The 26,574-nt window shown below is 51.7% G+C and overlaps 10 protein-coding genes and 1 non-coding gene across 11 annotated transcripts; 5 read left to right on the forward strand and 6 right to left on the reverse strand.

Moving 5' to 3' along the window:
- Positions 1-10: 10 nt before the first annotated feature.
- C7974DRAFT_298762 (thioredoxin-like protein) lies at positions 11-393 on the reverse strand (the record flags this gene model as incomplete). Its single annotated transcript, XM_046137710.1, has 2 exons — positions 11-265; positions 322-393. The coding sequence occupies 2 exons, from the start codon at positions 391-393 to the stop codon at positions 11-13; spliced, it is 327 nt and encodes a 108-aa protein (XP_046002628.1).
- A 970-nt stretch (positions 394-1,363) lies between these two features.
- On the forward strand, positions 1,364-3,867 carry C7974DRAFT_429869 (uncharacterized protein; the record flags this gene model as incomplete). The annotated part of the gene is made up of 13 exons (XM_046144668.1): positions 1,364-1,492; positions 1,540-1,625; positions 1,673-2,134; positions 2,185-2,530; positions 2,580-2,606; positions 2,661-2,813; positions 2,863-3,036; positions 3,086-3,127; positions 3,176-3,254; positions 3,368-3,417; positions 3,468-3,501; positions 3,557-3,672; positions 3,742-3,867. The coding sequence occupies 13 exons, from the start codon at positions 1,364-1,366 to the stop codon at positions 3,865-3,867; spliced, it is 1,824 nt and encodes a 607-aa protein (XP_046002629.1).
- Positions 3,868-5,076: 1,209 nt separating this feature from the next.
- C7974DRAFT_8695 (uncharacterized protein) lies at positions 5,077-5,961 on the forward strand. The gene is made up of 2 exons (XM_046147420.1): positions 5,077-5,217; positions 5,281-5,961. Exon 2 carries the CDS (start codon positions 5,300-5,302, stop codon positions 5,810-5,812), a length of 513 nt encoding a protein of 170 aa, XP_046002630.1. The 5' UTR covers positions 5,077-5,217; positions 5,281-5,299; the 3' UTR covers positions 5,813-5,961.
- Positions 5,962-7,855: 1,894 nt separating this feature from the next.
- Positions 7,856-8,957, reverse strand: C7974DRAFT_407591 (uncharacterized protein; the record flags this gene model as incomplete). Its single annotated transcript, XM_046143250.1, has 6 exons — positions 7,856-7,902; positions 7,951-7,989; positions 8,080-8,281; positions 8,370-8,443; positions 8,495-8,602; positions 8,654-8,957. The coding sequence occupies 6 exons, from the start codon at positions 8,955-8,957 to the stop codon at positions 7,856-7,858; spliced, it is 774 nt and encodes a 257-aa protein (XP_046002631.1).
- A 1,098-nt stretch (positions 8,958-10,055) lies between these two features.
- C7974DRAFT_382440 (XFP N-terminal domain-containing protein) lies at positions 10,056-13,399 on the forward strand. Its single transcript, XM_046140676.1, has 3 exons — positions 10,056-11,095; positions 11,153-11,932; positions 11,982-13,399. Exons 1-3 carry the CDS (start codon positions 10,376-10,378, stop codon positions 12,945-12,947), a joined length of 2,466 nt encoding a protein of 821 aa, XP_046002632.1. The 5' UTR covers positions 10,056-10,375; the 3' UTR covers positions 12,948-13,399.
- On the reverse strand, positions 13,270-13,365 carry C7974DRAFT_t19. Its single transcript has one exon. It is a non-coding gene; the product is annotated as a tRNA-Asn (tRNA).
- A 634-nt stretch (positions 13,400-14,033) lies between the features above and the next one.
- On the reverse strand, positions 14,034-16,831 carry C7974DRAFT_348308 (kinesin family protein-like protein). The gene is made up of 3 exons (XM_046139408.1): positions 16,391-16,831; positions 15,933-16,342; positions 14,034-15,881 (listed from the first exon to the last, which is right to left on the reverse strand). The coding sequence occupies exons 1-3, from the start codon at positions 16,599-16,601 to the stop codon at positions 14,217-14,219; spliced, it is 2,286 nt and encodes a 761-aa protein (XP_046002633.1). The 5' UTR covers positions 16,602-16,831; the 3' UTR covers positions 14,034-14,216.
- Positions 16,832-17,362: 531 nt separating this feature from the next.
- C7974DRAFT_382444 (uncharacterized protein) lies at positions 17,363-19,625 on the forward strand. Its single transcript, XM_046140677.1, has 2 exons — positions 17,363-17,881; positions 17,930-19,625. The coding sequence occupies exons 1-2, from the start codon at positions 17,793-17,795 to the stop codon at positions 19,488-19,490; spliced, it is 1,650 nt and encodes a 549-aa protein (XP_046002634.1). The 5' UTR covers positions 17,363-17,792; the 3' UTR covers positions 19,491-19,625.
- A 143-nt stretch (positions 19,626-19,768) lies between these two features.
- Positions 19,769-21,782, reverse strand: C7974DRAFT_459661 (putative zinc finger in N-recognin-domain-containing protein). Its single transcript, XM_046146114.1, has 3 exons — positions 21,592-21,782; positions 21,487-21,541; positions 19,769-21,437 (listed from the first exon to the last, which is right to left on the reverse strand). Exons 1-3 carry the CDS (start codon positions 21,678-21,680, stop codon positions 19,899-19,901), a joined length of 1,683 nt encoding a protein of 560 aa, XP_046002635.1. The 5' UTR covers positions 21,681-21,782; the 3' UTR covers positions 19,769-19,898.
- A 121-nt stretch (positions 21,783-21,903) lies between these two features.
- On the forward strand, positions 21,904-24,956 carry C7974DRAFT_8742 (minichromosome maintenance protein MCM). The gene is made up of 4 exons (XM_046147427.1): positions 21,904-22,012; positions 22,096-22,214; positions 22,264-24,506; positions 24,556-24,956. The coding sequence occupies exons 1-4, from the start codon at positions 22,008-22,010 to the stop codon at positions 24,799-24,801; spliced, it is 2,613 nt and encodes an 870-aa protein (XP_046002636.1). The 5' UTR covers positions 21,904-22,007; the 3' UTR covers positions 24,802-24,956.
- Positions 24,957-25,247: 291 nt separating this feature from the next.
- Positions 25,248-26,274, reverse strand: C7974DRAFT_9000 (RmlC-like cupin domain-containing protein). The gene has a single exon (XM_046147468.1). It carries the CDS (start codon positions 26,174-26,176, stop codon positions 25,385-25,387), a length of 792 nt encoding a protein of 263 aa, XP_046002637.1. The 5' UTR covers positions 26,177-26,274; the 3' UTR covers positions 25,248-25,384.
- Positions 26,275-26,574: the final 300 nt, after the last annotated feature.

Consider the following 26,574-nt stretch of genomic DNA (forward strand, 5'->3'; position numbering starts at 1 on the left):
TCACAGCCACTCACAAGCACGCTTCGATCTTCTTCCGGATCTCCTTCGGCTTCGCACCCGTGACACCATCCTGGATGTCGCCATCTTTAAAAATACTGAACGACGGCATACTCGTGACGCCCAACTCCTGCGCAACGTCCTCACACTCCTCGACGTCGTAGAGGTAGAACTTCACATTTGAGTACTCGCTAACCATCTTGGCGACTTCTGGCGCAATCACCTTGCATTGAGCACACCATGTTGCTGTGCCCTCGAGGACGGTGACCTGAGCTCGTGATCAGCGGCAGGCAAAGATTAGGAAGGGAAGTGTGTGGAACGTACGCCTTCGTACATGACGGCCTTGAGATACTCGGCCTTGCTCTTTATGACCGGGATGTCACCCGTTGTCTCCATGCCGGACATAGGTCTCAGCTCGCCGTTGATGAGCTGTTGGGGCTGGTCTGCGCTCTCTGACATCTGCAAAGGGAATGGACGGTGTGCGTGCCCGTGGCAAGATGGTTCCGTGTGTAGGAATGTGGTAAGGCATGTGACGTCATTGTGCTGACGCTTGCTATATCGGGTAAGTTTGCTGGACTGTCGATTGCAGCACGGCCTTAGGGTTAGGGTTAGGGTTAGACAAGTCGTTGTATAGGTGTTCTGGGACTGACACGCCAAAGTCAATAGGCAATACCCACAGCAGGTGTTCAAATTCCACTTGCTATATGATAGTCTATCTACAGTTATACTTGGGAACGTAGAGACGTGTGATCGCAAAACATGGACCTTTTCGTACACTTGATTACTGGATAGAGACGTCTACACACTGAATCTCTATGCTGTACGAGGCTCAGGTCTGGAAGTTTGGGGGCATTACTATTTCATACGAGACGCATAGGGTAGAACCTAACGCGTCGACCGCTCGTGGAAAGATATTCCCCGTTGCTATTTGCTTCAAGACTGACGCCATTCTGGTGAACAAGTCGTTGATGGACGTGAACGCAAAAGAATCAACAGTTGCTAAAGGGTAGACTACAAAAGATCAGGTAAAACATTACTGATTATAAACAAAAGCCTGACCAACAGATCTCCATCATGTCAAGATGACGATGCACTGCTGTTGCGATAAAGGGAGAGCGGTGGATCTTCGGCAGTCAAATTTATGCCACCGCGGGGCAGCACGACTCACTCGCGCACTCCTACATTTTGCTGCAGGCTCTCGTGACGACTCATACACACCCAAACCAATCTTGGTCACGATTGAAGGTGAGCCATACATAACAGTCATAAGAGGACCCATCTGCGACCTATACATCGCAGATAGTCCCTCGCAGAGACACAGCTGCTCATTACCCCACATAGAGACGCGACTGCCAAAACCGCGAACATGGCCGACACCAACCCGCCTGCGCAGCCCGCTGCTGCCCCCGAGACTGCGCCCAACCTCCACCTCGACGAGGTCACTGGTGAGAGGGTGTCCAAGAGCGAGCTGAAGAAGCGCCAGAAGCAGCGAGAGGTTCGTCTGGTCGTGACGTAAAGATGAATGCCAATTGACTGGATCAGGTCGAGAAGAAGAAGGCGGAGAAGGCTGCAAAGCTGCCGGAGCGCCCCAAGGCTCAGGGTAAGGCCAAAGAGGCCGAGGTCGAGCTGTAAGTTGATACCACGCGACATTCGACCTTGTCACTTATCATGCTAGGAACCCGAACCAGTACTTCGAGATCCGCAGCAACAAGATCAATGCCCTGAGGAAGTCCAAAGACCCGAATCCTTACCCGCACAAGTTCCACGCGAACACCCGCTTGCCGCACTTCCTGCTCGACCACAAGGACTTGAAGAGAGGCGAGGAGCTCAAGGATGTCAAGACCCAAATTGGTCTGAGGGTCATGTCGATCCGCTCATCATCTAACGCGCTCCGCTTCTACGTCTGCAAGGCCGAAGGAAAGACTGTACAGGTCATGTGCCAGCTCCAGAACGCAAAGGGCGACGTTTCCTTCGAGAAGCAGCACGAGAACATTCAGCGTGGAGACATCATCGGAGTCGTTGGTTGGCCTGGTGTGACCGCTCCTGCCAGCCGCCCGGATGGTGGAGACCTCAGCGTTTTCGCTCAGGAGGTCATCCTGCTGACTCCCTGCCTGAGAATGTTGCCGACCGAACACTTGTAAGCATCCATGCAATGGTAATAACATACATGTCACTAACAGCGGATAGCGGCTACAAGGATCAGGAGCAGAGACACCGCAACCGATTCCTGGATCTCATTATGAACGACTCTACGAGAGACACGTTCGTTAAGCGGACTCAGATTGTCAAGGCAGTTCGCCAGTACCTTGACGAGCGCGATTTCCTTGAAGTCCAGACACCCATGATGAACAAGATCGCCGGTGGTGCTACCGCACGACCTTTCAAGACTCACCACAATGAGCTCGATATGGAACTTTTCCTGCGCATCGCACCCGAGCTCTACCTCAAGGAGCTTGTCGTTGGTGGACTTGACAGAGTCTACGAGATCGGCCGACAGTTCAGGAACGAGGGCATTGACCTCACGCACAATCCCGCAAGTTTTCAAGCCATTCCAAGTCGAAACTCAGCTAATCTTTCAATAGGAATTCACAACGTGTGAATTTTACATGGTAAGCCGGCACTTACTTAGCCGTCAACTACAACAGATACTGACTGAGCTACAGGCTTACGCTGACTACCACGATTTGCTGGACATGACGGAAGAGATGGTTTCGGAACTTGTGAAGAAGGTCACGGGCAGCTATGAGACTGTCTTCCACACACAGAGTGGAGAAGAGTACAAGGTTAACTGGGCACGACCATGGAGGAGAGTCCAGGCAAGTACCGCCTTCCTGCTGTGGGACTTCAGACTAACATGCAATTCAGATGATCCCAGCACTTGAGGAGGCCACAGGCGAGAAGTTCCCTCCCTCTGACCAGCTGCACACCGCCGAGACCAACGAATTCCTCAAGAAGGTGCTCCAGAAGATGAACGTGCAGTGCTCAGAGCCACGTACCAACGCCAGGATGATTGACAAGCTCACCGGAGAATTCATGCGCGTATCTCCCGACATTACTATGAAGCTCCACGCTGACTTGCCGCAGTGAGGAAACCGCTATCAACCCGACATTCATCGTTGGGCATCCAGAGGTTCGTAATCTCTCTTCTTATGACGTGTGACTTAAGCTTACTTCGTAGGTTATGAGCCCGCTCGCCAAGTACCACCGCGATCTTCCTGGTCTCTGCGAGCGCTTTGAGGCTTTCGTTTGCAAGAAGGGTAAGCACACTGATGTGTTACGATGAACTGGTTCAAAGCATTTGATGATTCAGCTGCCGAGAGCCAGCTTCGTTATGACAGCTGGAAAGAGATCATGCTGACGACGGCGACAGAGATTTGCAATGCTTACACAGAGTTGAACGATCCCTTCGATCAGCGCTTGGTAAGACCACTATCTGACAAGGTTAATATTACGTACTGACTCGGATTTAGCGATTTGAGGAGCAGGCGAACCAAAAGGCTGCTGGTAGGTCGCTGGAGTAAGACACAAGCTGAAGAGTCTCTAGCTAACGGCTGCTCAGGTGACGACGAGGCACAGCTCATTGACGAGACCTTCTGCCAAGCGCTCGAGTATGGACTACCACCTACGGGCGGTTGGGGACTAGGAATTGACAGGCTCGTTATGTTCCTCACTGATGTGAGTTTTCATCACCCTAAAGCATCTCCGGGATGCTACTAAGAGATACGTTTGCTGACCATGACCCAGAACTACTCCATCAAGGAGGTTTTGACCTTCCCCTTTATGAAGGATGTCGAGGAGCCTAAGAAGACTGCAGCTGAGGTAGTCAACATTGAGCCCAAGGCTGAGGAGGGCATCTGTAAGTCTAGCTGAGCTTCAATGCTGAGTCGCGCTAATTACAAGCAGTCCACAAGTAGGTATCGCAGCATTACAGGCGCACGGGAAAGGATGATGGATGATGCATCGTATGAGTAACGCAAAATGAAATAAGCCAGAATTCAACGAAGTGATAACTCAAACATATGCCCATTTACGGTGGTGAGTTTTGGTTTGGTCCTTCTCCGTCTGGTACGACCAAGTGATTGAATTGGTCTTGGAATAAATGGTAACGGGAAACATCTTCTCGCGATATGGATTACGAAGCGCAGCTATTGCTCGGGGCGCTGGCTCATCTAAGTACAGCAACACTTCTCAATGCCAAACCCGGCCTGGTCTTTTAGCGGAATATGGTGCTTGTCAGTTATCTCTCACATCGTCTCAACAGTACTGAAACGCGATTCCAGTCAGGGATACCCAACCTCCTGCCTATGTGGCTTCATTCTCGTATTAGAGAAACCCAAGTCGACTCCTTTTCGCAAAGTACAGAGTGATTAGAGGTCATATGGCCTCCTCGCAGTCAATCGTGCGGCCTCTACCTCGAAACATTTTCGGGCACTGTACTGAACCACCTGAGCGACCTCCTTTCAACACGATTATAACGATTCCAACGACCACCGTCATGTATTACGGCTGTCATACTAGGTCAGAGCCTACCTTATTGGAATGTTCTCCGCTATGGAGCATGCACATCGTACAATGTGCATCGTGTTCATCTGCCTTGATGAAGGTACTTGCAGTCTAGTAAACCACGCAGAATCTGGCGAGGCTGGGTAAATGGTTGGTCGATAACGCGCAAGCTGTGGGGGGGGTACCGCTTTGGGTGATTATTAACCCGAGCACAGATCCTTGAGCATGCAGCCTTCCTATTTCGTAAGATCCCTTCAACTTTTATCAATTGCTCAAACAGGCAACTGAAGTACTATTTTACACGACATGCTCTCAGTCTTCACACCATCTCAATGATGCACGTAAGCAAGTTACGAAGAGTGGAGCTTAGTAGGAGTATAGCACGGACGTCTATACCTGCCAGCACCTCAGCCTAGCCTTCGCAGCCTCATGGTCTGACCTCCTTTACCATCAAAAAATTCAATGACAGGGACGATCATATCTCTCATAGGCGGAAGAAACGTGCTGCGGCGTACCTCGGTGATCGCCTTGCACAATATCGAGTGGGACAACAACATGCACCAGGTATGACTGAGCTCCCGGCGCTGTGGTTGTATACATAGAATGCGGATACTCAGTATGGGTCCCAGAGGCTCTAGCTCGTTCATGAACGAGATATAAAGCTGTTGTGAATTGCTCTTCATCTTGCAACTCACAGATCCTGATTCAAAGCATCTTGTAAGACATCACTCTCGAATCCGCGGTGCAAGAGCATCAGAATCAGATCTAACAATCGTGCAGACACTGAACACTCATCAAAATGTCCATCAAGAACATCCTTGGTCTTACCGCTCTTGCAATGGGCATCTTCGGCGACAGCGTTATGGCTGCTTGCACTGGCGGTCCTGGCTGGACACCCGAGGAATTCGCCGAATACCTTACACTCAACGATACCACCGGTTGGTCAGGCCTCAATAGTATCAAGTACTGCACCACCGAAGACCTCGAAGAGGAGGCTGCCGCCAGTGGCGTCGACTTGGAAGCCCGATCCGGCGGCAACCAATGGATTGGTTTCAGCTCCAGCGATTGCACTGCAGGATACATCGAGACGCGAACCAACTTTGGATGCGGCCTCTGTGTCATCCCCAGCAACTTCATCTACAGCGGATACTTGTGGAGGGAGGGCACTGGAAACCCTTACCCAACCGCGGATTATTATACCTCCGCTTGCGCTGGAACGAAACTTCATCACCAGGGCATCGTAAGTGGGTCGCACTCATCTTGCAACGCCATCACGCGTGCTGCGTCTGTTCTCCTCTACCAGGGTTGCTAGTTGAGTCACTCATCACCTATGTGTCAACCCACATATATGTGGGCTGATGTTCAAGTCAAGACATAAACAAGCGAAGCATAGCCTCCGTTGACACTTAGAGGAGTTACTTGTAGATATCTGAATCAAAGACACTTCGTTAGAAAGTATAAATGGGTGATTGTGTATCTCTTCGCGATAGTAGTCATCTAGGGCAGACATTCAGACCGTCAGCGATCTGTTTAGAAGCTGTTATCTACACCTTTACTGTAATAAAAACGTACCTAGTCTGACCCTCCCCGCTGAGTGGTGTGACCCCTATCTATAGCTATTTTTGCATTATAGCGCTCTTGTCCAATCGTGGTCTGTTATAGACCGCTTGGCTAGTCGACGTATGTATGCCGTTGAGACATTTGCAAAATGGCACATTAATTTATTACCTCAGCCGACACCTAAACAACGTCACATCACCGCAAACCGGCAAAAGGAACAAGAAGAGAGGACCTATGCATATGGTGTCACACACACTTCCGTCACGACAAAGCAGGGGTGCAATTGCTGTTGCCAAGATTGAGTGGTTCGCAGCTTCTATGCGCCACTTGCGTTACGAATCTTAGCACACCTCCTGAGGTGCAAAACAAAAGGCAAAAGAATGTGTGATACATACAACAGCGGGGATTCCCCAGTGGTCACCCACCTGAGTACTAATCCACCGGTACGTTGCTTAAATAGGGCTGAGCGAACGGGAAGCCTTGTTTTCAACGTCCTATGGTCGTATGTATCACACTAGATCAGCGTTAAATTTATATTGTGGTTTGAAGTTGCACATTCTACCACAGTCGTTGCTAGAATGTGTGGACCACCCCTTTTATAGGACTCTATAGTGTGTACCATAGTACTACCACGCGCGCAGCTCTATAAGTGGCCAGAGACCACGTTTTTGCCCTGCAGAACTGTTACACCTGTCAAACTAGGTAGAAGTAGCTAATTAGAAAGCCTCACGAGAGGCCAGTTCCATGGAAGGGGTGGTCCACACATTTTACAAGCACTGATATATGCATCTGATCCTGATAAATATCGCAAAAGAAAAGGGACAAATGAACGATTTTGAACCGTTAGCCAATATAGAGGATGTCGTCTTCGTAGATTGAAGGCGCAATGCAGACATTGTCTGGCGGAGTTTCCTGCTCGATATCTTGGGTATTCATCTCCACAACTTCCATTGTGTTGAGCCTGTTGTTTGAGTGCTTTCGCGTATTTACTGTTGTCGAGGCATCCGGTAGTGATGGGGAGTCGTGGAAAAAGCGTCTTGCATGCTTTGCGCGACGTGCATGCCTCACACCGTCGATCAATGCCCCATACCGAGGTCATGGTGCATGTAATTACTCTCCATCGCTACATCACGGCTGCCCTTTTCTCTGTCGAAGTCAACAGCGTTGATTCCAGTGTGATTATTGTCAAGAATCTTTGACATAGCCGTACCTTCGCTAGATTTGCAAGCGGGCCGCGGAGCCGTTGCTCCTAATACACATTCATCGCACTAATGTCTGGTCCGTAGTCAATCAAAGTTGACACACACCGGTGCTCGCCAAATTCAACCGCGTGAACTAGCAGTGTTGCGTTTAATAGTTGCAATTCCATTGTCAACGCAAGAGCTCAATAGTACTTCCCAAGCATCGTGATCTCCACGCGAGACAACCCGTAATAGAGAGGTATAGTCGGTAGAAAAGCTTAGAAAGCGTCTTTGAGCTGTAGTCATGAAAGGGTTCTCTTGAGACGACATGTTTAAGTGGACTCAACAAGTCTAGCGTTTTGGAGGTGCATATAGTCACGCCCTGTGTTGACACACTTGTGGGTTTCAGTCTCAGTGGGCGAGTACTGGAGTTCTTCGAACTCGGATGAAGGAAACGTGAGAGAGACTAGAAGGAATCTAAGGTTGCGAGGGCTTCAGGGAGGAAGATTCGCTGATGCTGTGCAGATAACAAATCTGGGCCGGGCTGCCATGTTCGTTGGTATGTTGGATTGCTATCAAAGTTTGAGATTGGTGCAATTGATCTATAGGTAGTCTTAATCGTCAATTGGCAACACCTGTCTAATCCCCCTATGAATTTGTTCTGCCATGGTTAGTAAATAATGTGATATCGAGCTTATCCTCCGCTTACCTTCTAAATATGGAACAACATGTCCATAATCCTTGCATACTACTCGGAGTATTAGCAGACGTCCATACCAGCCATTTCGAAATGACCCTGCGTTCAGAGTCGCATTGCCTTTAGGATTTAGTATCTTACCATGATAACCGTTCCAACTCCCATCTAACGGCCCATTATCATCCGCATCCTCCGGCCCGTGCGGCTCCATTGTCAAATCTGCCGAACACATTATTCCTTGCCGCAGATAGTCGACACAGTGGAGGTAGTGGCTGTGGTAGTCTTCGGGGAGGGAATTGAGTTTGTTGGTGAGGAGGGTGGAGTAGATTCTGGTCATCATAAACTGTAGTGGTGTTAGTGGGAATTATGGTGAAAAGGTGTGCAAGGGGCCTAGGGAGGACCGAGAAGGGGAACAGAAAACAGTAACTTACAACACAATGAAGCTGATGTGTCATAGTTGTTGTGAAGAAAGTGTCTGTTTTTATGGTATCCCAGCCTGCGTTGGCTGTGCACAAGCATCAGCGTGTATTAAGCACGAGATGACGATTGATCATACCTGGCATCATGGTATTCCATCGTGAAGTCACACCAGGAGAGAAAAATTCCGATGCATTCTTCGGGACGAATGATTCGTCTGCATTGAACTTGACGATCTTCGTCGGGACTTCAAGGGATGTCAGTAAATCTCAACAACAAGGCTCCGAATAGATCTTACAATCAGGCCCTGTCCCAGCAAAGTCGCTCCCCACTTGCATTGTACTTGAAGAATTCTCTTGCTGAAAGTCACGCAGCAGAAAAACTGACAGCGATATATTAACCAGCACAAGAACCAGATGGGCAAGCCAGCCATATCTCGCCGCTGTCTTGAACCACGTATTCGTCCTTCTATTCAGTCCTGACTTTCTGTGCGTAGTCTCCCAGTTCTTCTCGTCATCTCCAATCTCTGCTAGAGAGAGATAGTCCTCACCTGTGATTGAGGATGCAGTATCGTGCCGTTTTTCGAGCTTGTCGTATATCATGATGCTGGGAAGTCGGACTTTTAAAAGAAAAAAAAAGCAACAAGAGACGAAAGACATTATGTCTATTGTATCTCTATTTGCTATGTGGAGCGGAGTTACTAGGCTGACGCATTTCGCACGCCATGACATGTTTCAGTCTTAGCAAAGGGTGCTGATAAGGATATGTCCCGCAAAGGGGGCGTTTTAGATTTCATCCTATCGAGGTAGGGTGTCGTTTGCATCTAAGTGTGTATCAAAATCTCCACTAACTATTATATTGCGAGCTACAGCTGTCGTAATGCGGTTTAAGGTGTGGACGCGTTATAATCGTCTGTGTCGCAGAGCAGAAAGGCCTATACAATTGTGACTAAAAATAGGAAGGCCCACCACAGCGCCCTCGAAACGTGTACCAGGACAGACGGCGGGTTGGGCAGGAGAACTTGTTTTCAACGTCCTGTGGTCGTATGTGGAATGATGGACAAATACAATGGTACTTGTTCTCAAGCGATGTGATATAAGCTGGCGAGCGTTACCATTCTCTGACGTCATCTTGACACCCATTGAAAGTCCTTCAATGCGTTGTCTCGTCGCCTGTTGGATCCACGGTCACAGAACCCTCGTCGTAGTTCTGCCATGGAATAAGCGAAGTTCCGGGGGGATGTCGATGTGTCAGCCGTCGTTTTCGCTCTCCCGGATCCTGCTTAAACTTCCATGGCCGTAAAAATGCAACGCTCCCACCTTAGAGGGGACGTCTTGGTTGCTAGGAGAGGCAGCTCGGTTCTCTATGTGTCCATTTTTGGAGGCGCGGGGCAGCCGGATGCGCCAACGCCACCGGCGCGCCAGGCTCTCGATGTGCTTGTTCTGACAGCAGATCCGAAAGCACTCTGTTCTCGAAGTGCACGCTCTCCTTCAGCCTACCTTGTGTGGGTGGGAAATCTGCACAAATAAGCTCGGCGTCGGCACGGTCATGATAAGGCCATGAGCAGATGTAATTGAAGCTGGAATCCTTTCGCGAAGCCCACGGTTCAGCCTAAATCCAAAGAGTCTTAGCGGCGCCCGTTTCCGTGCATCAGGTCATCGTGCTATCATGACGCAGCAAGGCACGCAAACAGCAGCCAGCTCTAATTCGATGGAAATCTCACGTTATGATGAAACCTTGTTGCAGAAGCGATGCTAAGTCGTCTAATGGCCAATGGCATGGCATTTATAATGGATCAGGAGAGCTTTCCGTCGCCAGCTACCGAGCAAGCCGTGGTATACAAATAACGCTGGTGGCCCAGCGCTTGACCATTCGACTCTTAACTTTACCCTGAGCTTGCAATTTGACAAGCTTCTCAACAATTTGAGCTCTTCCTGTCCATTTCCACCTTCTACCTCATCGAACGCGTTTTCACATAGAACACACGGTCGCCCGTTGGCGTCCACAGACAACAGCAAACATGGATTCAATGATAACAGCCGCGGCTCCTGCGCCCGAGAAGCTCACTGAAGATGTCGAAAACCTGAGCTTATCCCCATTCGGTGTTGCAAGGTCTTCTGTCAACGAGACACCGCTTACTGACGAAGAACTACGCTTGACGACCGATTATTTCAATGCCTCCATGTACATGTGCTTGGCCATGATTTATCTGCGAAGGAATCCTCTTTTGCGCCAGCCATTGACACTGGATCACCTCAAGCGCCGACTGCTAGGTCACTGGGGATCTGACGCTGGTCAGTCCTTCACCTACATCCACATGAACCGCCTCATCAAGAAATATGACCTGGACGCTCTGTTTATTTCTGGTCCCGGTCATGGTGCGCCTGCCGTCCTTTCAAATTCCTACCTTGAGGGTGTTTATTCTGAAGTTTATCCTGACAAGAAGGAGGATGAGGAGGGTTTGAGGAGGTTCTTTAAGTACTTCTCCTTCCCAGGTGGTATCGGTTCACATGCTACTCCGGAGACCCCTGGAAGTTTGCACGAGGGAGGAGAGCTTGGGTACTCAATCTCTCACGCGTTTGGCGCAGTGTTCGATCACCCCGATCTGATTGCGCTCACGATGGTCGGCGACGGCGAGTCTGAGACCGGTCCCCTAGCTACGAGTTGGCACTCGACCAAGTTCCTGAACCCCATCACTGATGGAGCTGTACTGCCTGTGCTGCACTTGAACGGATACAAAGTAAGGGCATAGCTGCAGGGCATCTTAGTATCCTCGGATGTGCGCTAACGTGAGCAGATCAACAATCCCACAATTCTCTCTCGCATAAGCCACAAGGAGCTCGAACAGCTCTTCCTCGGATATGGGTGGACACCCTACTTTGTTGAAGGTAGCGACTTGCCTTCAATGCATCAGGCCATGGCGGGCACGCTGGAGCGTTGTGTCACAAAGATCAGGGAATATCAAAAGGAGGCTCGTGACTCAGGCAAGGCGTTCAGGCCTCGCTGGCCTATGATCGTTCTCCGAACACCGAAGGGCTGGACTGGCCCTCGCAAGATTGGCGACCACTATTCTGAGGGCTTCTGGCGTGCTCATCAGGTTCCAATCACTGATGTCCTCACCAACCCCGAGAGTCTTAAGAAACTAGAGGAGTGGATGCGTAGCTACGGGCCTGAAAAGCTCTTTGACAAGGACGGCAAGCTCATCTCCGAACTCAGAGAGCTAGCTCCCAAGGGCAACAAACGTATGAGTGCCAACCCTGTTGCCAACGGTGGGCTACTCAAGAAGAAGCTGCATGTACCAGACTTCCGCAGCTACGCCGTAGATGTCAATAAGGGCGGTGTGTCGAGGTTGGGCAGCATGGCAAACTTTGCGACATTCCTCCGCGATGTTGTTGCACAGAACCCTCACGACTTCCGTGTCTTCGGACCCGATGAGACTCAATCCAACAAGCTTGACAAGATTTACGAGGCTGGCAAGAAGGTATGGCTGGCCGACTACTTTGAAGAAGACGAAGATGGTGGTAATCTCGCCTTTGACGGACGTGTTATGGAGATGCTCTCTGAACACACAGTCGAGGTACGTATGATAATAACTGCAGCCGAGGGCGTAATATTAACAATTACAGGGTTGGCTCGAGGGCTATGTTCTTTCAGGAAGACACGGTCTACTCAACAGCTACGAGCCTTTCATTCACATTATTGACAGTATGGTGAACCAGCACTGCAAGTGGATCGAGAAGTGTCTCGAGGTTGAGTGGCGAAAGAAGGTCGCTTCGCTCAACATTCTTCTCACCGCTACTGTATGGCGACAAGACCACAACGGCTTCACGCACCAGGATCCTGGTTTCCTTGACGTGGTCGCGAACAAGAGTCCTGATGTCGTGCGCATCTACCTGCCCCCGGACGCCAACTGCCTGCTCTCCACTATGGACCATTGCCTCCGCAGTGAGAACTACGTCAATGTCATTGTTGCAGACAAGCAGGAGCATCTGCAATACCTCACTATGGACCAGGCCATTGAGCACTGCTCCAAGGGAGTTGGCATCTGGAGATGGGCTTCTAATGACGAAGGCGAAGAACCAGATATCGTCATGGCGTCTTGTGGAGATGTCTCTACCCACGAGGCTCTTGCGGCTACCGCTCTACTTCGCACTCACCTGCCACAGCTGAAGATCCGCTTCGTCAACGTCGTCGATCTCTTCAAGCTAATCGATGCAAGCGAGCATCCTCATGGTCTGCAAGCACACGAGTGGAAAGCAATCTTCACAGACAACGTCCCCTGCGTCTTCAACTTCCACTCGTACCCCTGGTTGATCCATCGCCTAACGTACGGCCGCAAAGGTCAGCAGAACCTTCTTGTCTGTGGTTATCGGGAGAAGGGCAACATCGACACACCACTCGAGCTGGCCATTCGCAATGGTACCGATCGCTACAGTCTGGCAATTAACGCTATCGACCGAATTCCTGGCTTGGGTAACAAGGGTGCGGCTGCTCGTGAGGCAATGCTCAACGAACAGATCCGCGCGAAGAACTACTCCTTCCATGAGGGCGTAGATCCTAAGGAGATTGGTGAATGGGTATGGCCTTTCTAAGTCTGGATTCCAGTGTAGATTTGGTTTAGCCAGTGTGAACTGACAATAGTGCTAATGAGATTGATGACATATCGTGCACATTCAGTAAACCTTTCAAAGTGGCACGATTGCCAACTCGCCGTGGCGTGTTTCAGTGCATGGTGGTTGGTCATCTCATACCAGACATACTACATGAGGATGCTACTGACGTCGCTCGTGCTCATTCACTACATCTTCCTACCTCAAAGACGCCGAATAAATGTATTGTGAACCCATCCTCGGTGTAAAAAGTTGCAGCCACGGTCTTAGCAGACAATGCAACGACAAAAAGAATGCGTGTTATCTCCCCCGGAAAGGCTCGAACTTTCAACCTCCTGATGTGCAATCAAGCGAGATGCGGATAACAGTCAGACGCGCTAGCCAATTGCGCCACGGAGGATCAACTTGTACTTTCAAGTTGGTGGTTGCGCCACTGTTGGATGATGGGCCGATAAATACGAAAATACATATAGGTACCAAGATTAGTTCTCTTGGTGGATGGGGATGCCGGTCCTGATGGTGCTACACATTGAGGTTTGTTACGTGGGTTCCTCCTGTTCGGCAGGCTACGGGGCGTATATTGTGGGCAATAGTGGGGCACAATCTGCTAGGAGTGGGGAGGGATAATTTATTTTCGTGATTAAACTTCGGCATCATGAGATCGCTTCAACGGACTGCAAAACGCAAGGCCTCAACGCAATAGAGCAACACGTCTTTACATATTTCACCCTGACTGGTAAAAATGAACCAGTTGTGCATGTTGCATGCTATACCTCCCACCTCTGCGAAGTGAATATGGACTCTCCCCCCATCCGAATACCTCGTACGCTACAGTAGAGATTGGGTGTACACGGACGATTATGTCCTCAGCTAGAATGTCATTTCCGTAAGGTCCCTCAGCTGATGACGACAAGAAAGATCCAGTGGACTTCGTTACAGTCTTCATCTTGTAGTTTTGATGGCCTGCCTGAGCTTCGAATCGGTACCCACCACAACACTGCTACATCAGCGCGTCCGTTAGAACATTCAAAAACGCTGGTTACGACCTGGCCCAAAAAGAAGCGAAGACGGGATAATGTAATACTATTCGTGCTATCTATGCTATCTGTGCTATGCTAAACCAAACGAAGGGGCGCCATCTCCGTCGCCATGCGAACGCCAACCCAATGCAAATGCTCTACGCTCATGCTATTCAATACAAGTCTCCTAACACCTCAAAACGCCACGCTAGAATGCAGATTGAGCAAAAGCTCAGAAGTCATAGTCACCAACAGCGGTCAATCCCATCCTCATGTTCTCAACTGTCTTGCCACTCACACCCTTTAACATAGCCAAACTGGCTAAATCCTGTATCTCAGCGTGGTCCATCTCCACCAGATAATTCACGATAGCATCTGCCTTCTTCGACCCGACTCCCTTTAGCGCCTTGATTTTGTTTACGTCGCGGCTGTTGATGATCTTTAGTAGGTGTGAGGTCCGGGGGGTCTGCTCGCCAGGAGCTGCGCGTGCATCTAGGTCGTCTCGGAAGATAGGGAGCTTCTTCACTGTCTTCTTGGGCTTGCGAACTGCCTTTGGCTTCTCCACGAAGCTGTCTTCGGATGCGAACGAGCCATCGTGGTCAGACTGGGGCGCTGGTGCAAACTCGTCATCCTCAGATTCGGCATCATCACGGAACACCATCTTCGGCCGGGACACCTTCTTGTCTGACTTCAAGGGTGCCATACGGTTTGACACGGGCGCTGGTGCAACATATACCGACGCAACAGGTGCTGACGCAACAGGTGCAGGTGCAGAAGGCGTAGGTGCAACGGGCGCTGACATGTGTCTCTGCCCCTCTTCGCGCTTCGCTCGTATCCGATCCTCCAGCCCCTTAATCTTCGCCTGCAGCTTTTCGTTGCCAGGGAAGTACGGCTCGGCCAAGTGGTACATGCGGAGAGCGCTAGCATCTTCGCCTCGTGCATGATGTTGCTTGGCCATCAGCAGAAATTGCAAGCCTTGTGATTTTTCATCATCGTCTTTCGCGTCGATGCGCTGTTCCAGATCGTCAAGACGTTTTTGGAGTTCATCAGAAATAGCTGGTGCTGCAGCCGCCGCGTCTTGCAAAGCCTTCTCGGCAAGTCGCTCGTCCAATCTTTGTGCAATGAGTGCTTCAATGTCTTCCTTCGTCATCCCGATCTCAACAGCACGAGCTCGTGAAGTGTTGTCAGCCGCTCGATATGTCTTTGTAGGTCGTGTGGCAAATGTACTGCTCACGTCTGCCGTACGTTTCTGCACTTCCGTCCGTCGTACGCCTTGGTTTTGAGAAGTCAGAGTAGGAACACGTGAGACAGGCTTGCGGGAATCAGAGTATACAGAAAAGGCCTTGACAGGCTTCTCTCCCTTCTTCTCCTTTCCTGTCTCGGTCACGTTGACGTTGGCCGCTGCTGTTAAAGCCCGCAGAGGTTGTCGTTTAACGTTCACTCCTCCGATGCTGCTCGTGACCGCCAGAGGCTTCGACATGGTTCTGAGGACCGGGTCGTTCTCGACCTCTGCGACTTCGATCTTCTTCGTGCGACTCGCAAAGTTCAGAGAACTGATGGTGTCGAGATGGTACGCACGAGTGGGCGCAAGATTAAGTATCATAATGGTCAAACCTTTGTTCTGTCCAAGCCCAAGGATTCTTGTCATCTTCGATTCTCGGTACGGTATCCTGTTTTGCTTCTTGTTCATAGCCTCAACACACTGTGCGAGTACAAAGAGTGACTTGTTAATAGCCGAGCTTTCGATCAGGCGTTCCTTGTTATTTTCCGTTCGACGGTTGTCTTCAGAACCCGCGAGATCAATACAAGATGCTCGGCTGACACGGACAGAGGTTTCGGTGGTCTGAATGATCTTTACACAAAGTACGGCATGCGAACGTGAGGAATGCGCGTTGAGCTAATATTGTGTTAGCAGTCTGCCGAGAGTTGTCCAGCAGTTGTACTGTACCTTTGTCGCAGAGGTCGAACGGTTCATGTTCGCCTGATCATACAACTGCTCAAACTCCTTCAACGTTGTGCATGGCTTCTCAGTCAGACCGACAACAACCGTCTTCCCACGGTTATCGCGAATTGGAAGTCCAGACGGTGTGCGCTTCTCAGGGGGCTCGAAGAGGTCGTATACGCGGTCGCAGTAGATCTCAAAGTATTCCAACGCGACCTCGACCTGGGTAGCACCAGCAGTATCCTTCTCGATCTTCTTGCACCGCCTGTATATGGCGCTCAAGAGTCGAGGGATCACGCCACGCTCGGCCAGCGACTTCCCTCCCCGCATTGTGTGTGTCTTGCCGGTACCGGTGCAGCCATGCGCAAAGATGGACAGGTCAAAGCCATTGAACAAGTGTTTAACCGTTGGTGAGACTAGACGCGTTAGGAAGCTGCTAAACGCGTCTGACGATTACTACGCACTCTCCTCATCAAACAGCTGCTGCTGCGTCGCCTCCTGTTCGTACACCGAGCTGAATTGGAAGCTGAAAGACTCCGCCTCATTCTTCGGGCTCGGTAGCCGCACGACTGTCGGGACGGTCTCTCCATCAAGGGCCTCTGCGGTGACGATGGTGTCCTTGTCGAGCTCCTGCTTGAGCAGTGGCCTGATCCGTGCAACGACGCGTACGCTCATGTTGTTTACGCCGGGGAATATTATAATGCGAGCGCGACAGCAAGGGAAGAAATACAAATGCACAAACGCGTAAAAGCAAGCAACACACGCAGCGTATCGTGACGTCGGTTCGATCTACAGGGTGTGAAGGTCATCCTAGCACCTACGCCGTATTTTGCTTTGACCGCTTCGCTACAGGAAATCACCACAGCAACGTGCAAGGAGTGGCACGTGCGACACCAAACTCACTTGCAGACTTCGACATTGAGGTCACGATGCTTCTAATTGTTGAACTGGAGCAACGGGAGACTATAACATCTGGGTCGTACTACCCTTTGATGGGCTGTTGCTCTCGAAGATGACGTTCCAACAGTCCTCGCGTCCCTGGATCTTGTTCGGTGCTCTCGGGGGCCAACGCTTGGGCGCATCGAAGGATCGTGGCCCCGAGAACGTTCTCGCTGTCGCATGCAGTGCTCGTGTCTTGCGGGTCCTGCTTGGGCAAAGGCCTGCTGTCTACGTGGCGTGTGTGGGCGCATGCGATATGAGTTTGTGCTGCAGCGCGTTGGCGGACCTCAAGTCCCAATGCCGAATCTCGAATCTATAAATGATCGAAGGTCGATGAGCCACACTGCAACGCCGCAAGCCGGTTAATCGCCTGCGTAGCCTTCGAGGAGATATCGTTGTTCGGCGAGCCGCCCAGATCGCGAGGCTGCATTGGCGTGCTGCCGGTTGATTGGTTCACACACGGACACAGTACACACTTAGTAGCTCCATTATGAAACGTCAGGGTTCCTGCTTCGACGCACGACAACCACTCCTCCAACCGCAGTCATGTCTGCTCGGAAACGACCCGGTACCGCCTTTAATATGAGGCCAAACGGGCCAGTACTACGTGAGAAGCTATTGTCGGCCCAAACGTAGATTCAAGCGGGTATCGATGCCTCAAAACCAGAGAAGACCCCTGCGAGCGGTGAGTCTCGGACAGTAGAGCTCTAGACTTGTGCGCTGTCGAGTGACTGAGTCGAACGATTCCTACATTTCTTATTCCGTTTTTCAGTGTAGTGGCTTTCGTTCCGTCGATCGTTGCCTTCATAATCGTCTGTTTCCTCAATCACTTTCAATTCTTCTGTTTCTGCTCTTGCCCAGTAGCAAACGCGCGCGTCTTCTTCCTTCTCCACTTTCTTTCTTTCTTAATCCACGCGATCATCAAAGATGGCTCGCTTTTCTTCTCTCTTGCTGCTGGCAGCATCATCCTCTGTTGTTCTTGCGGGCCCGTTGCCAAGAGGTCATAGGAGACAATTGTGAGTTGTCCATCAACGACATGTGATGCTCCTGACTGACTCGAGCAGATTTTCCAGCTACACAAACGCAACATCGATTGCTTCTTTAACCGTAGAGGCATCACAGCCCCTACAAGAAGTCTCATCGACACTAGTACCCGCTACCGAGGGCACTTTTGCTTCATCGCAACCTACATTTGCACCTTCTGGATCACTACTACCATCCCCAAGCGAACTACACGCCAACGCCGAGACTGCTGTCATTATCGAACCCATTCAGCCGACTGTCTTTACACAGACTGCACCTGCTGTCACATTCCTTTTACCAGATGGCCAAGCCATCGCAACACAACCGCTTGAAACCCTTTTGTCAACCTCGTACATCACCGCCCCCGCACCTGTCCCTACCTCCGCGGCCCAGTCAAGCGCCACACCAGCATACGATGCTGCTTCGTCATCCATCCCCGCGGAAAGCCAAGTGCTGAACACCTTCCCTGCCAAGGGCTTGTCGAGTTCGAAGGCAGAAGTAGAGAGTGAAGCGCTGAGCGCCACCTCGTACGCGCCTCCAATGTTCACGTACTCGCCCGAGGAACCCACAGCAGTAACCTCCAGTGCGCCTAGCATTATCGCCACTAGTCCTATCATTGCCAGCTCTGTTATCGAAAGTTCGGTGCTTTCGAGTTTGGTCGTTCCTAGCGCGACTGCATCCGCAACCGGAGGTCAGCCTGCCCAGAATGGGACCGGTATGCCTGGATTCACCCATCCCGGCGCACCTCAAGGCACAGCAGCTATCAGTAGCGCTGTGGCAAGCTCTACTGATGCAGTTCCTGTCAGCTCTGCAGCAGCCGAGTACCCGACGCAGGTGTCGTCAGCGCTGCCTCCTGTGAACACAACTATGACAGCATCATCTCGTCTTGTTGTGACGAAGACGCTGTACACCACCGTCTTCCCCACGCCCGGTGCCCCCGAAGCATCGCCTTCCGCAAGCTTGGCACTATCCTCCACACTGTTGTCCAACACGTCAGCCTTGATCTCAAGCTCGACGGTCGATCCTACTGCTGCTGCCTCTGTGTCTTCCTTGATACAATCATCAGCTGTGCCATCACCTGCAGCCGAGTATCTGCCCTCGACCTCGCTGCAAGTGCCGCCTGTCGTCATTGTTACGCAGTACACAACTGTCTTGCCGTCGCCATCATCTGCACCCGAAGAATCGTCAATTGTATCTTCGACTCCGTTGCCATCTTTGCCAAGCATTGTGCCTTCCGCCGCGCCTTCTTCATCAACACAAGCCGCGTCGTCCGTCGCGCCCAGCACATCAGAAACACCTTCTGCCACACCCAGCGTTCTGCCGACCTCGTCCAGCGCCGCTGTCTCATCTTCGGTGCTTGCCTCCAGCGTTGTCGCATCAGAGACATCCTACGTGGTCACGAACGTGGAGCCCTCGCCTACAGAAGCTCCTGCGCCCCCGAGCGATGCACCACCCGCGCCAGCGCCGGAGCCGACTGTTTCTTCGTCTGAGGGCCCGCTGATTATCACGCCGATTGCGCCAAGTCAGATCTTCACCGTCACGGTGACAGAGAAGGAGAAGGAGACTGTGACTGCTACGGTGACGGCCACTGTGACAGCATAGGGTCTATTTAAGATGAATGGAATGAGTAGATGATTAGATGACGAAATAAATGTTTCATACATAATAGCAGGACTAAATTTGATACCCAAGACACGTATATAGCAGGACTATGATCCAGAATACTATTTCAAGCAATATTTCCTGCGTATGTTACTGTGAAAACCTCTCCGCCCACGTGCCCGGATCTTGGTGTTACTCTCAAACACACTGGACGTATACGTACACATCGCATTCGACAACTTCAACGCGAGGGGACCAGACGTCTATTTACACAGACAGCGGAAAATCATTATTCAAATTCGACGCAAGGAAGTACCTCCTGCTGACATTATACAGTTTACTCATCTCTCATCTCTCGTCATTCAAATTGGTATCATCAATCTCATCCAACGCCCGTCCTAAAGCGCTTCAATACCCACTCTGCTCCTTCCTGCTCCCGCTATCCGGCCCTCCCTCATCACCATCATCCCTACTCTCCTTCGCCCCAACAGCAGCCTCTTGAATTCCCTGTGAATCACCCCTCAGCTTCTCAAAATACGCCTTGACATCCTCGGCCCCAACAGCTTGCCCGCTCTCGGCAAAGGGCTTCAGAAACGCGCTGACTTTGTCTTTGAGTTGTGCGTACGCCATCGCGCCCTGGATCGCGCGCACGCGGTCCATGTTGCTGAACGCCGCTTCGCCGCGGTCGAGAAGCGAGCCCGTGCCGGCGGATGGCGCGCCTTCGTTGCCGACTTCTGAGATCGGCGGCTCGTACGTGTCTTCTTCTTCGAGGAGTTGCGGATGCGGTGTCAGTAGCGTGAAGTGGGTTGCACAGCGGCAGAGGTGCTCGCGGAAGTCAGGTTTAAGGAAGAGCGAGAACGAGTTGGCAAGGGCTGCGGTGGGGAGAGGAGGGAGAGCCTTTAGCTTGCAGTCCGCTGGAACTTCCGTCTTCGATACGGGTGGCAGATCTAAGGTGGTGGCATCTTCTGGGATGCTGGAGAGTGCACTGGTGGGATCTTCGGACTTCTGACGCTTAGCAGCAACCGGGATAGACAATGATGAGTCAGGTCTGTCCTCATCGTCGTCAGATGCTTTGCGCTTCTTGGACTCACCGTTCGTTGCGGCATCTGGCAATGTAGGCGTTTCTGCGAGCTGAGCAGCATTGAGAGTCCTTTGATTGTACACTGGTGGCAAGAACCCAGGTGAACCAGCATACCCTCTGATCCAAGGGTTGGCTTCAACGCATTTGTAGCAGAGAAAGTGGTCGAAGTCATCCTCGAGTGGGAAGCCTGGAGGTAGCGGCGGATCCTCATCTTCCACTTCCTCAGCCTCAGCCGCCACGTCGTTTCCGTCCACACCATTCCGCTCCAGCGCTGCGGCATCCAGCAATTGTGTGGCTGATGTGTTTGTTTCTTCGGCGATGGTCTTTTTATTGGCTTCAACATCTGTGACAGTGCCGTTCGTATCTCCTACCTCAGGTTTCTCGATGGACTTCGCATATTCCTCACGAGTGAAGCCGACCAGACACTCTGGATGCCACCAGTCCTCACCGCAACCGCCTTCATCGACAGTCCCCAAGCCTAGACATTGGAACATGGTGCCCTTCTCTTCATGGGCATCGTAATCTGCGCCACAGCCACAGAATCTGTTCTTGAAGTTCTGATTGTACCTGTTGCTTTTCGAAGGCTCCTCGCCTGCCACATCTCCCTTCTGTCCAGTCTTTGAGTTCAGGCGCAAAGTGCAGGGCACGTTCTCGGGCATGCGGGTCGTACCGCAATCGCAGACAAAATTGCGCTTATTGAACAATTCGACGAGGGTGTGTTCGCCGTGACAGGATATCGAGCACGAGTAGCAAACGCCAGCTGGGGTGTAGACTTGGGCGTCGCTGGCGGGCGGTGGACTGCACGTCAGGCAAGCGTAGAGACTTTGACGGAGGGGACCGAGGTCGCGTGTGCACGTATCGAATTGCTGTCAGTCGTCAGTACGACGCGCGCAGTTGGGAAAGCCTGGGACTGACATAGGGAAGAGCCTCGCGTGCTTCAGCCTCGAGGCTGAGCTGCTCTTTGATGAATCTACCAGCGCCATTAGCTATCACTTCATGAGGAATTTCGAGGATGCTTACTCTGCCGCCGTCTGTGAGCTCTCCGATAATTGCGACATGCTGCCTGTGCGCGGCTTCGCGGAGGCAGTCGTGGAATGCGAGTCGGCCATGCTTTCGTTGTCAGGCGCTCAGCCTGAATAGTGAGGCTTTCGTGATCGCGAGCTTCGATTATTTGATACTCTCTAGTAACCAAGACATAGAGTGGTATCGTGTTGGTGTCATACTGGCCCAGTGGAGCTCTGGCCGGCTCAATCAATTAAGCCCCGATTTGGCCTAGCCGCAAATCAACGCGTGTGTTGCCAGGGCAGGCGCGAATTTACGCGCGACTGTCGTGACTTCCTCACCACTCCCCACATTATACACACCCCACCGACTCACGACCTGTTTTTGTGCCCGTGTATCCTTGTACACGATATCTGTTCGTGCATTGACTTAATATGAGGTACGTATCTACCACCAGTTGTATACATTGCAGGAGCCCCTCCCCCTCATCGTCGCCTGTTGAACCACTGACCGACGACTTAGCTCTCCTTTGCGCTCCAACATGTCTTCCGCGAACCGTGGGGCAGGCCCCGGTAGAAGTAACAACAAACGCTCTCGCGATGACGGGCTTTCATCTTCTGGAGCGCTTCCCCCTTCAAGCCGTAAGTGGTCTCAATAGAAAGAGACTAGCAGACATCTGACTACAGACAGCGATGGCTTCCTCGCCGCCAATGCTACCTCAAGACGACGATGCGGACATGCTTGACGACGATGACATCATCCGCGATGTTGACGACTTGGACGAGGAGGCCGAAGAAGCTGAGGGCATCGACCTTTTCGCAGACGACTTCGAGAACGATTACAGCAGGCGCGAGAACGACGCGTACGAGGGCGACGGCATAGACGACGAAGGCCAATACGACGAACTTACCCTTGATCAAAGGCGAGAGCTTGAGAGACGTCTCAATGCCCGTGATCGGGAAGCTAGACGCCGTATGCCAGCCGCTTTCTTGCCAGATGATGATGAAGACGGCTTGGCCGACCTCATGGGTCAGGGCCGCCGCCGTGTACGGAGACATCGATATGACGAAGATCAGGATGATATGGATATGGGCGATGATGTCATGAACGAGGAGCTCACCCTGGAGGCCTTGACAGACGTTAAAGCCAATAACCTGACTGATTGGGTGGCTCAACCACAGGTCGCTCGTACTATCGCGCGGGAGTTCAAGAACTTTCTGACAGAATACACGGACGAGAACGGGACATCAGTGTACGGCACGCGCATCCGCACACTTGGCGAGGTCAACGCCGAATCGCTTGAAGTGTCGTTCGATCACCTTGCCGAGTCCAAGGCTACACTTGCATACTGGCTTGCAAACACCCCGACCGAGATGCTGAAGATCTTCGATCAGGTGTCCATGGAAGTTGTGCTACTCCATTACCCCGATTACGAGCGTATTCACAACGAAATCCACGTCCGAATCACAGACGTACCTGTTCAGTACACTCTGCGTCAGCTTCGTCAGTCTCATCTGAACAGCTTGGTCCGCGTCAGTGGAGTTGTCACTCGCCGCAGCGGAGTCTTTCCCCAGCTCAAGTACGTTAAGTTTGACTGCACAAAGTGCGGCACAACGCTGGGTCCCTTCCATCAAGATTCGAACGTCGAGGTCAAGATTTCGTTCTGTCAAGAGTGCCAGTCTCGTGGGCCTTTCACAGTTAATTCGGAACGAACAGTATACCGCAACTACCAGAAGCTCACATTGCAAGAATCGCCAGGCACCGTCCCTGCTGGTCGCCTGCCTCGTCACCGCGAGGTCATCTTGCTTTGGGATCTGATTGACTCTGCAAAGCCTGGCGAAGAGATTGAAGTCACTGGCATCTACCGCAATAACTACGATGCCGCTCTCAACAACAAGAACGGGTTCCCGGTCTTTGCCACAATTCTGGAGGCAAACTACGTAGTCAAGTCTCACGACCAGCTGGCTGGTTTCCGACTTACAGACGAGGATGAGCGCGAGATCCGACAATTGGCTAAGGATCCTAAAATTGTTGATAAGATTATCAACTCGATCGCGCCCAGTATTTACGGCCACATCGATGTCAAGACCGCTGTTGCGCTATCTTTATTCGGTGGTGTCAGCAAAGAGGCTGCTGGACGTCATTCCATTCGTGGCGACATCAACGTGTTACTCCTAGGAGACCCAGGTACAGCCAAGTCTCAAGTACTGAAGTACGTCGAGAAGACTGCTCATCGTGCCGTCTTTGCCACTGGCCAGGGAGCTTCCGCTGTCGGTTTGACTGCCTCAGTTCGCCGCGACCCAATGACTAGCGAGTGGACTCTGGAGGGAGGTGCATTGGTGCTTGCCGATAAGGGTACATGTCTCATTGACGAGTTCGACAAAATGAATGACCAGGATCGAACATCCATTCACGAAGCCATGGAACAGCAGACCATCTCCATCTCCAAGGCTGGTATCGTCACAACCCTTCAAGCCCGTTGCGCCATCGTTGCAGCTGCTAATCCCATTGGCGGACGCTACAATTCCACCATCCCCTTCTCCCAGAACGTCGAATTGACCGAGCCCATCTTATCCCGTTTCGACATTCTATGTGTTGTGCGCGACACAGTCGATCCCAAGGAAGATGAGCGACTCGCAAAATTTGTTGTCAACTCCCACGGTCGTGCCCATCCTCTTGTCAACTCTGCATACGGTTACTCGGACAAGGCTAAGACAACACAGGAAGGCGAGAACGCTGAGGGTATGGAGGTTGACGATATAGAGACTGCCCGCAAGGAGGGTGAGATTCCACAGGAGCTGCTGAGGAAGTACATTCTTTATGCTCGTGAGAAGTGCAGACCCAAGCTCTATCAGATCGACCAGGACAAGGTTGCCCGCCTGTTCGCTGATATGCGCCGTGAGTCAATGGCCACTGGAGCATACCCCATCACCGTAAGCAAACCAAGTTCTCATTCTGTTACACACATACTTACATGCCTAGGTCCGTCACCTTGAAGCCATCCTGCGTATCGCAGAATCTTTCTGCAAGATGCGTCTCTCAGACTACTGCTCATCGCAGGACATTGACCGGGCCATAGCCGTCACGGTGGACTCGTTCGTCGGCTCACAGAAGGTTAGCGCGAAGAAGGCTCTGGCAAGGTCGTTCGCCAAGTACACTCTGAACAGGCCTGGTGCTGTTCGCGCGCCCGCAAGAGCTGGCCGCAACGCTCAGCGAGCGGCTGCGTAATATGTTTGAAAACGTAGATTGCGCATCGATCGATGCAAGCAAAGTTCTTATTACGGAGCGCGCGTTGGAGTGAAAGGAGATGTTGCACGAGTTGTTCTCACAGCACCTGGCGTTCGGAGTTTGTCAGTAGCTACATATACCAATCTCGATTTCCTGTTCACATAAGGATGCTTCTCTTGCCGGGACTTTTACGACCCCTTTAGCCTAGCAAATCTGTCCAGTCTTCCACAGATTTCAGGAGGTGTGTTCAACCCCTGAAGATGTGGGCGATGTGCGATCTCGGATCGCTCGAGCTACTGAGACTCCCCTTAAGCATTCTCATCTCAGTGATCCTGAGAGACACGTTGATTCTCTGAGTTTGCAGGACACGATCTCGATCGAAGCAACACCTACATCACACTTCAAACCAGTCACTTATTCGTAAGATAAATACATGTTAAAAAGTATGTAAGCTCAACACATGTACAAAACACTATTCAAGAGTAACCACGAAGTAGATATGCAACCCCAACGCCGTCGCCATGTAAACCCAAAGTCCCCCCTCCGCACCATTATACTATAAAGACACCTTTCTACCAGTCACTTAATACTTGTTACACCTCTTCAGGCAGACATCAACATCCTGCGCCAAGTTCGCCGGAATCAGCTTCCTGAACTCCTCGATGTTCTTGCCGTCAATTGTCTTGGGGAACCCGAGCGTAGCATTGACCACGCCACTGTTCAGCGCGAAGAAATTCTGCGCCACCTGGCTCGTACCGGGGTCCTCGCTGTTGAGGCTGGCGACAAAGGTAGCAGCGTCGCAGTTGTCGTTGAACTGGAAGTGGATGCTGCCCTGCGGGAACACGGTGCCCTCGAACTTGTTCAGGGTGCCTGCAATCTCGGGGTTCTGGCCGGCGCCCACCAGCCCGTTCTCCAGCACGTAGCCGAATTTCAGGCCGGCGCCGTCGACGAGGGTGAGGAACTCGGTGGCGCGCGGGTGCACGTGGGGCGTGTTGATGCCGCAGGGCTCGAGGAAGCCGAGGGTAGTGCTTATCCCGAGGCCGGTGAGGATGGGGAATGTTTCAATGTTGGCGGCTCTGGTTGCACCGCCTTTTGCGCCGGCGGCGGGTGTGGCGTTGTTGAAGGAGAAGACAGTGAGTTGTCGGAGGGCATCGCCGGTTAGGAGGGTTGAGCCTTGGGTCAGCAGGCGCTGGAAGCGCTTGATCGCAGTGGGTGCGGTGAACAGGTCACGGAAGAGTTGGGCTTGGTCGCTTGCGGGTGCCGTGGCTGCTGGAGCTGCTGGAGTGGAGGTACTTGAGGGGATGCTTTGAGGCAGGGCCTGGACTGAGCCGAAAGCAGCGAGGGCCACAATGGTGAGCTTCGTAATGTTGATCATAATGACGGAATTGGTGTGAAAAGTACGAAGATGGTTATATGATGGGGTATTAGAAGAGTCAAGTTGGTACTTAAGTCAAGTTGCTGTTGTGAAGATGGTGATGATGAACGTTATGCAGTTCCCTCAAGACATCTTTATACAAATACATTTCAAGCCACCAGCGTTGTTTGCTGATGGCGTTCAAGACGGATGGTGACTATCCGAACGATGCTGATCGCGCAGGGCTGTGTGGTACAGCGTGGAGCTCCGCATCTATCAAAGGATGTGCCAAATCTAGTGACGGGTGAGATTTGGTTAGAGAGCACTGACTGTGTGGTAAGCGATTGGTTCTGACGAATAACATTTCTGGGTGTTTGCCTCGCCAGCCACTCATCAGAGCGCTTGCTGATGGGCGGAGC

The sequence above is a fragment of the Boeremia exigua genome, assembly GCF_020726555.1.
Source record: "Boeremia exigua strain MPI-SDFR-AT-0100 chromosome Unknown C7974scaffold_1, whole genome shotgun sequence".
In the NCBI taxonomy this organism is placed as follows: Eukaryota; Fungi; Ascomycota; class Dothideomycetes; order Pleosporales; family Didymellaceae; genus Boeremia; species Boeremia exigua.

Coding starts and splice junctions, on each gene's coding strand:
- C7974DRAFT_382440 (XM_046140676.1), top strand. CDS start 10,376: ATGGATTCAATGATAACAGCCGCGGCTCCTGCGCCCGAGAAGCTCACT. Junction 11,096..11,152: donor TGCACTTGAACGGATACAAA/GTAAGGGCATAG, acceptor TAACGTGAGCAG/ATCAACAATCCCACAATTCT. Junction 11,933..11,981: donor TCTCTGAACACACAGTCGAG/GTACGTATGATA, acceptor TAACAATTACAG/GGTTGGCTCGAGGGCTATGT.
- C7974DRAFT_8695 (XM_046147420.1), top strand. CDS start 5,300: ATGTCCATCAAGAACATCCTTGGTCTTACCGCTCTTGCAATGGGCATC.
- C7974DRAFT_382444 (XM_046140677.1), top strand. CDS start 17,793: ATGGCTCGCTTTTCTTCTCTCTTGCTGCTGGCAGCATCATCCTCTGTT. Junction 17,882..17,929: donor AGAGGTCATAGGAGACAATT/GTGAGTTGTCCA, acceptor TGACTCGAGCAG/ATTTTCCAGCTACACAAACG.
- C7974DRAFT_348308 (XM_046139408.1), bottom strand. CDS start 16,601: ATGAGCGTACGCGTCGTTGCACGGATCAGGCCACTGCTCAAGCAGGAG. Junction 16,343..16,390: donor GCAGCTGTTTGATGAGGAGA/GTGCGTAGTAAT, acceptor TAACGCGTCTAG/TCTCACCAACGGTTAAACAC. Junction 15,882..15,932: donor GTTCGACCTCTGCGACAAAG/GTACAGTACAAC, acceptor ACACAATATTAG/CTCAACGCGCATTCCTCACG.
- C7974DRAFT_9000 (XM_046147468.1), bottom strand. CDS start 26,176: ATGATCAACATTACGAAGCTCACCATTGTGGCCCTCGCTGCTTTCGGC.
- C7974DRAFT_459661 (XM_046146114.1), bottom strand. CDS start 21,680: ATGGCCGACTCGCATTCCACGACTGCCTCCGCGAAGCCGCGCACAGGC. Junction 21,542..21,591: donor AGCTCACAGACGGCGGCAGA/GTAAGCATCCTC, acceptor TGGCGCTGGTAG/ATTCATCAAAGAGCAGCTCA. Junction 21,438..21,486: donor CACGCGAGGCTCTTCCCTAT/GTCAGTCCCAGG, acceptor GACGACTGACAG/CAATTCGATACGTGCACACG.
- C7974DRAFT_8742 (XM_046147427.1), top strand. Junction 22,215..22,263: donor AGCGCTTCCCCCTTCAAGCC/GTAAGTGGTCTC, acceptor GACTACAGACAG/CGATGGCTTCCTCGCCGCCA. Junction 24,507..24,555: donor CTGGAGCATACCCCATCACC/GTAAGCAAACCA, acceptor TTACATGCCTAG/GTCCGTCACCTTGAAGCCAT.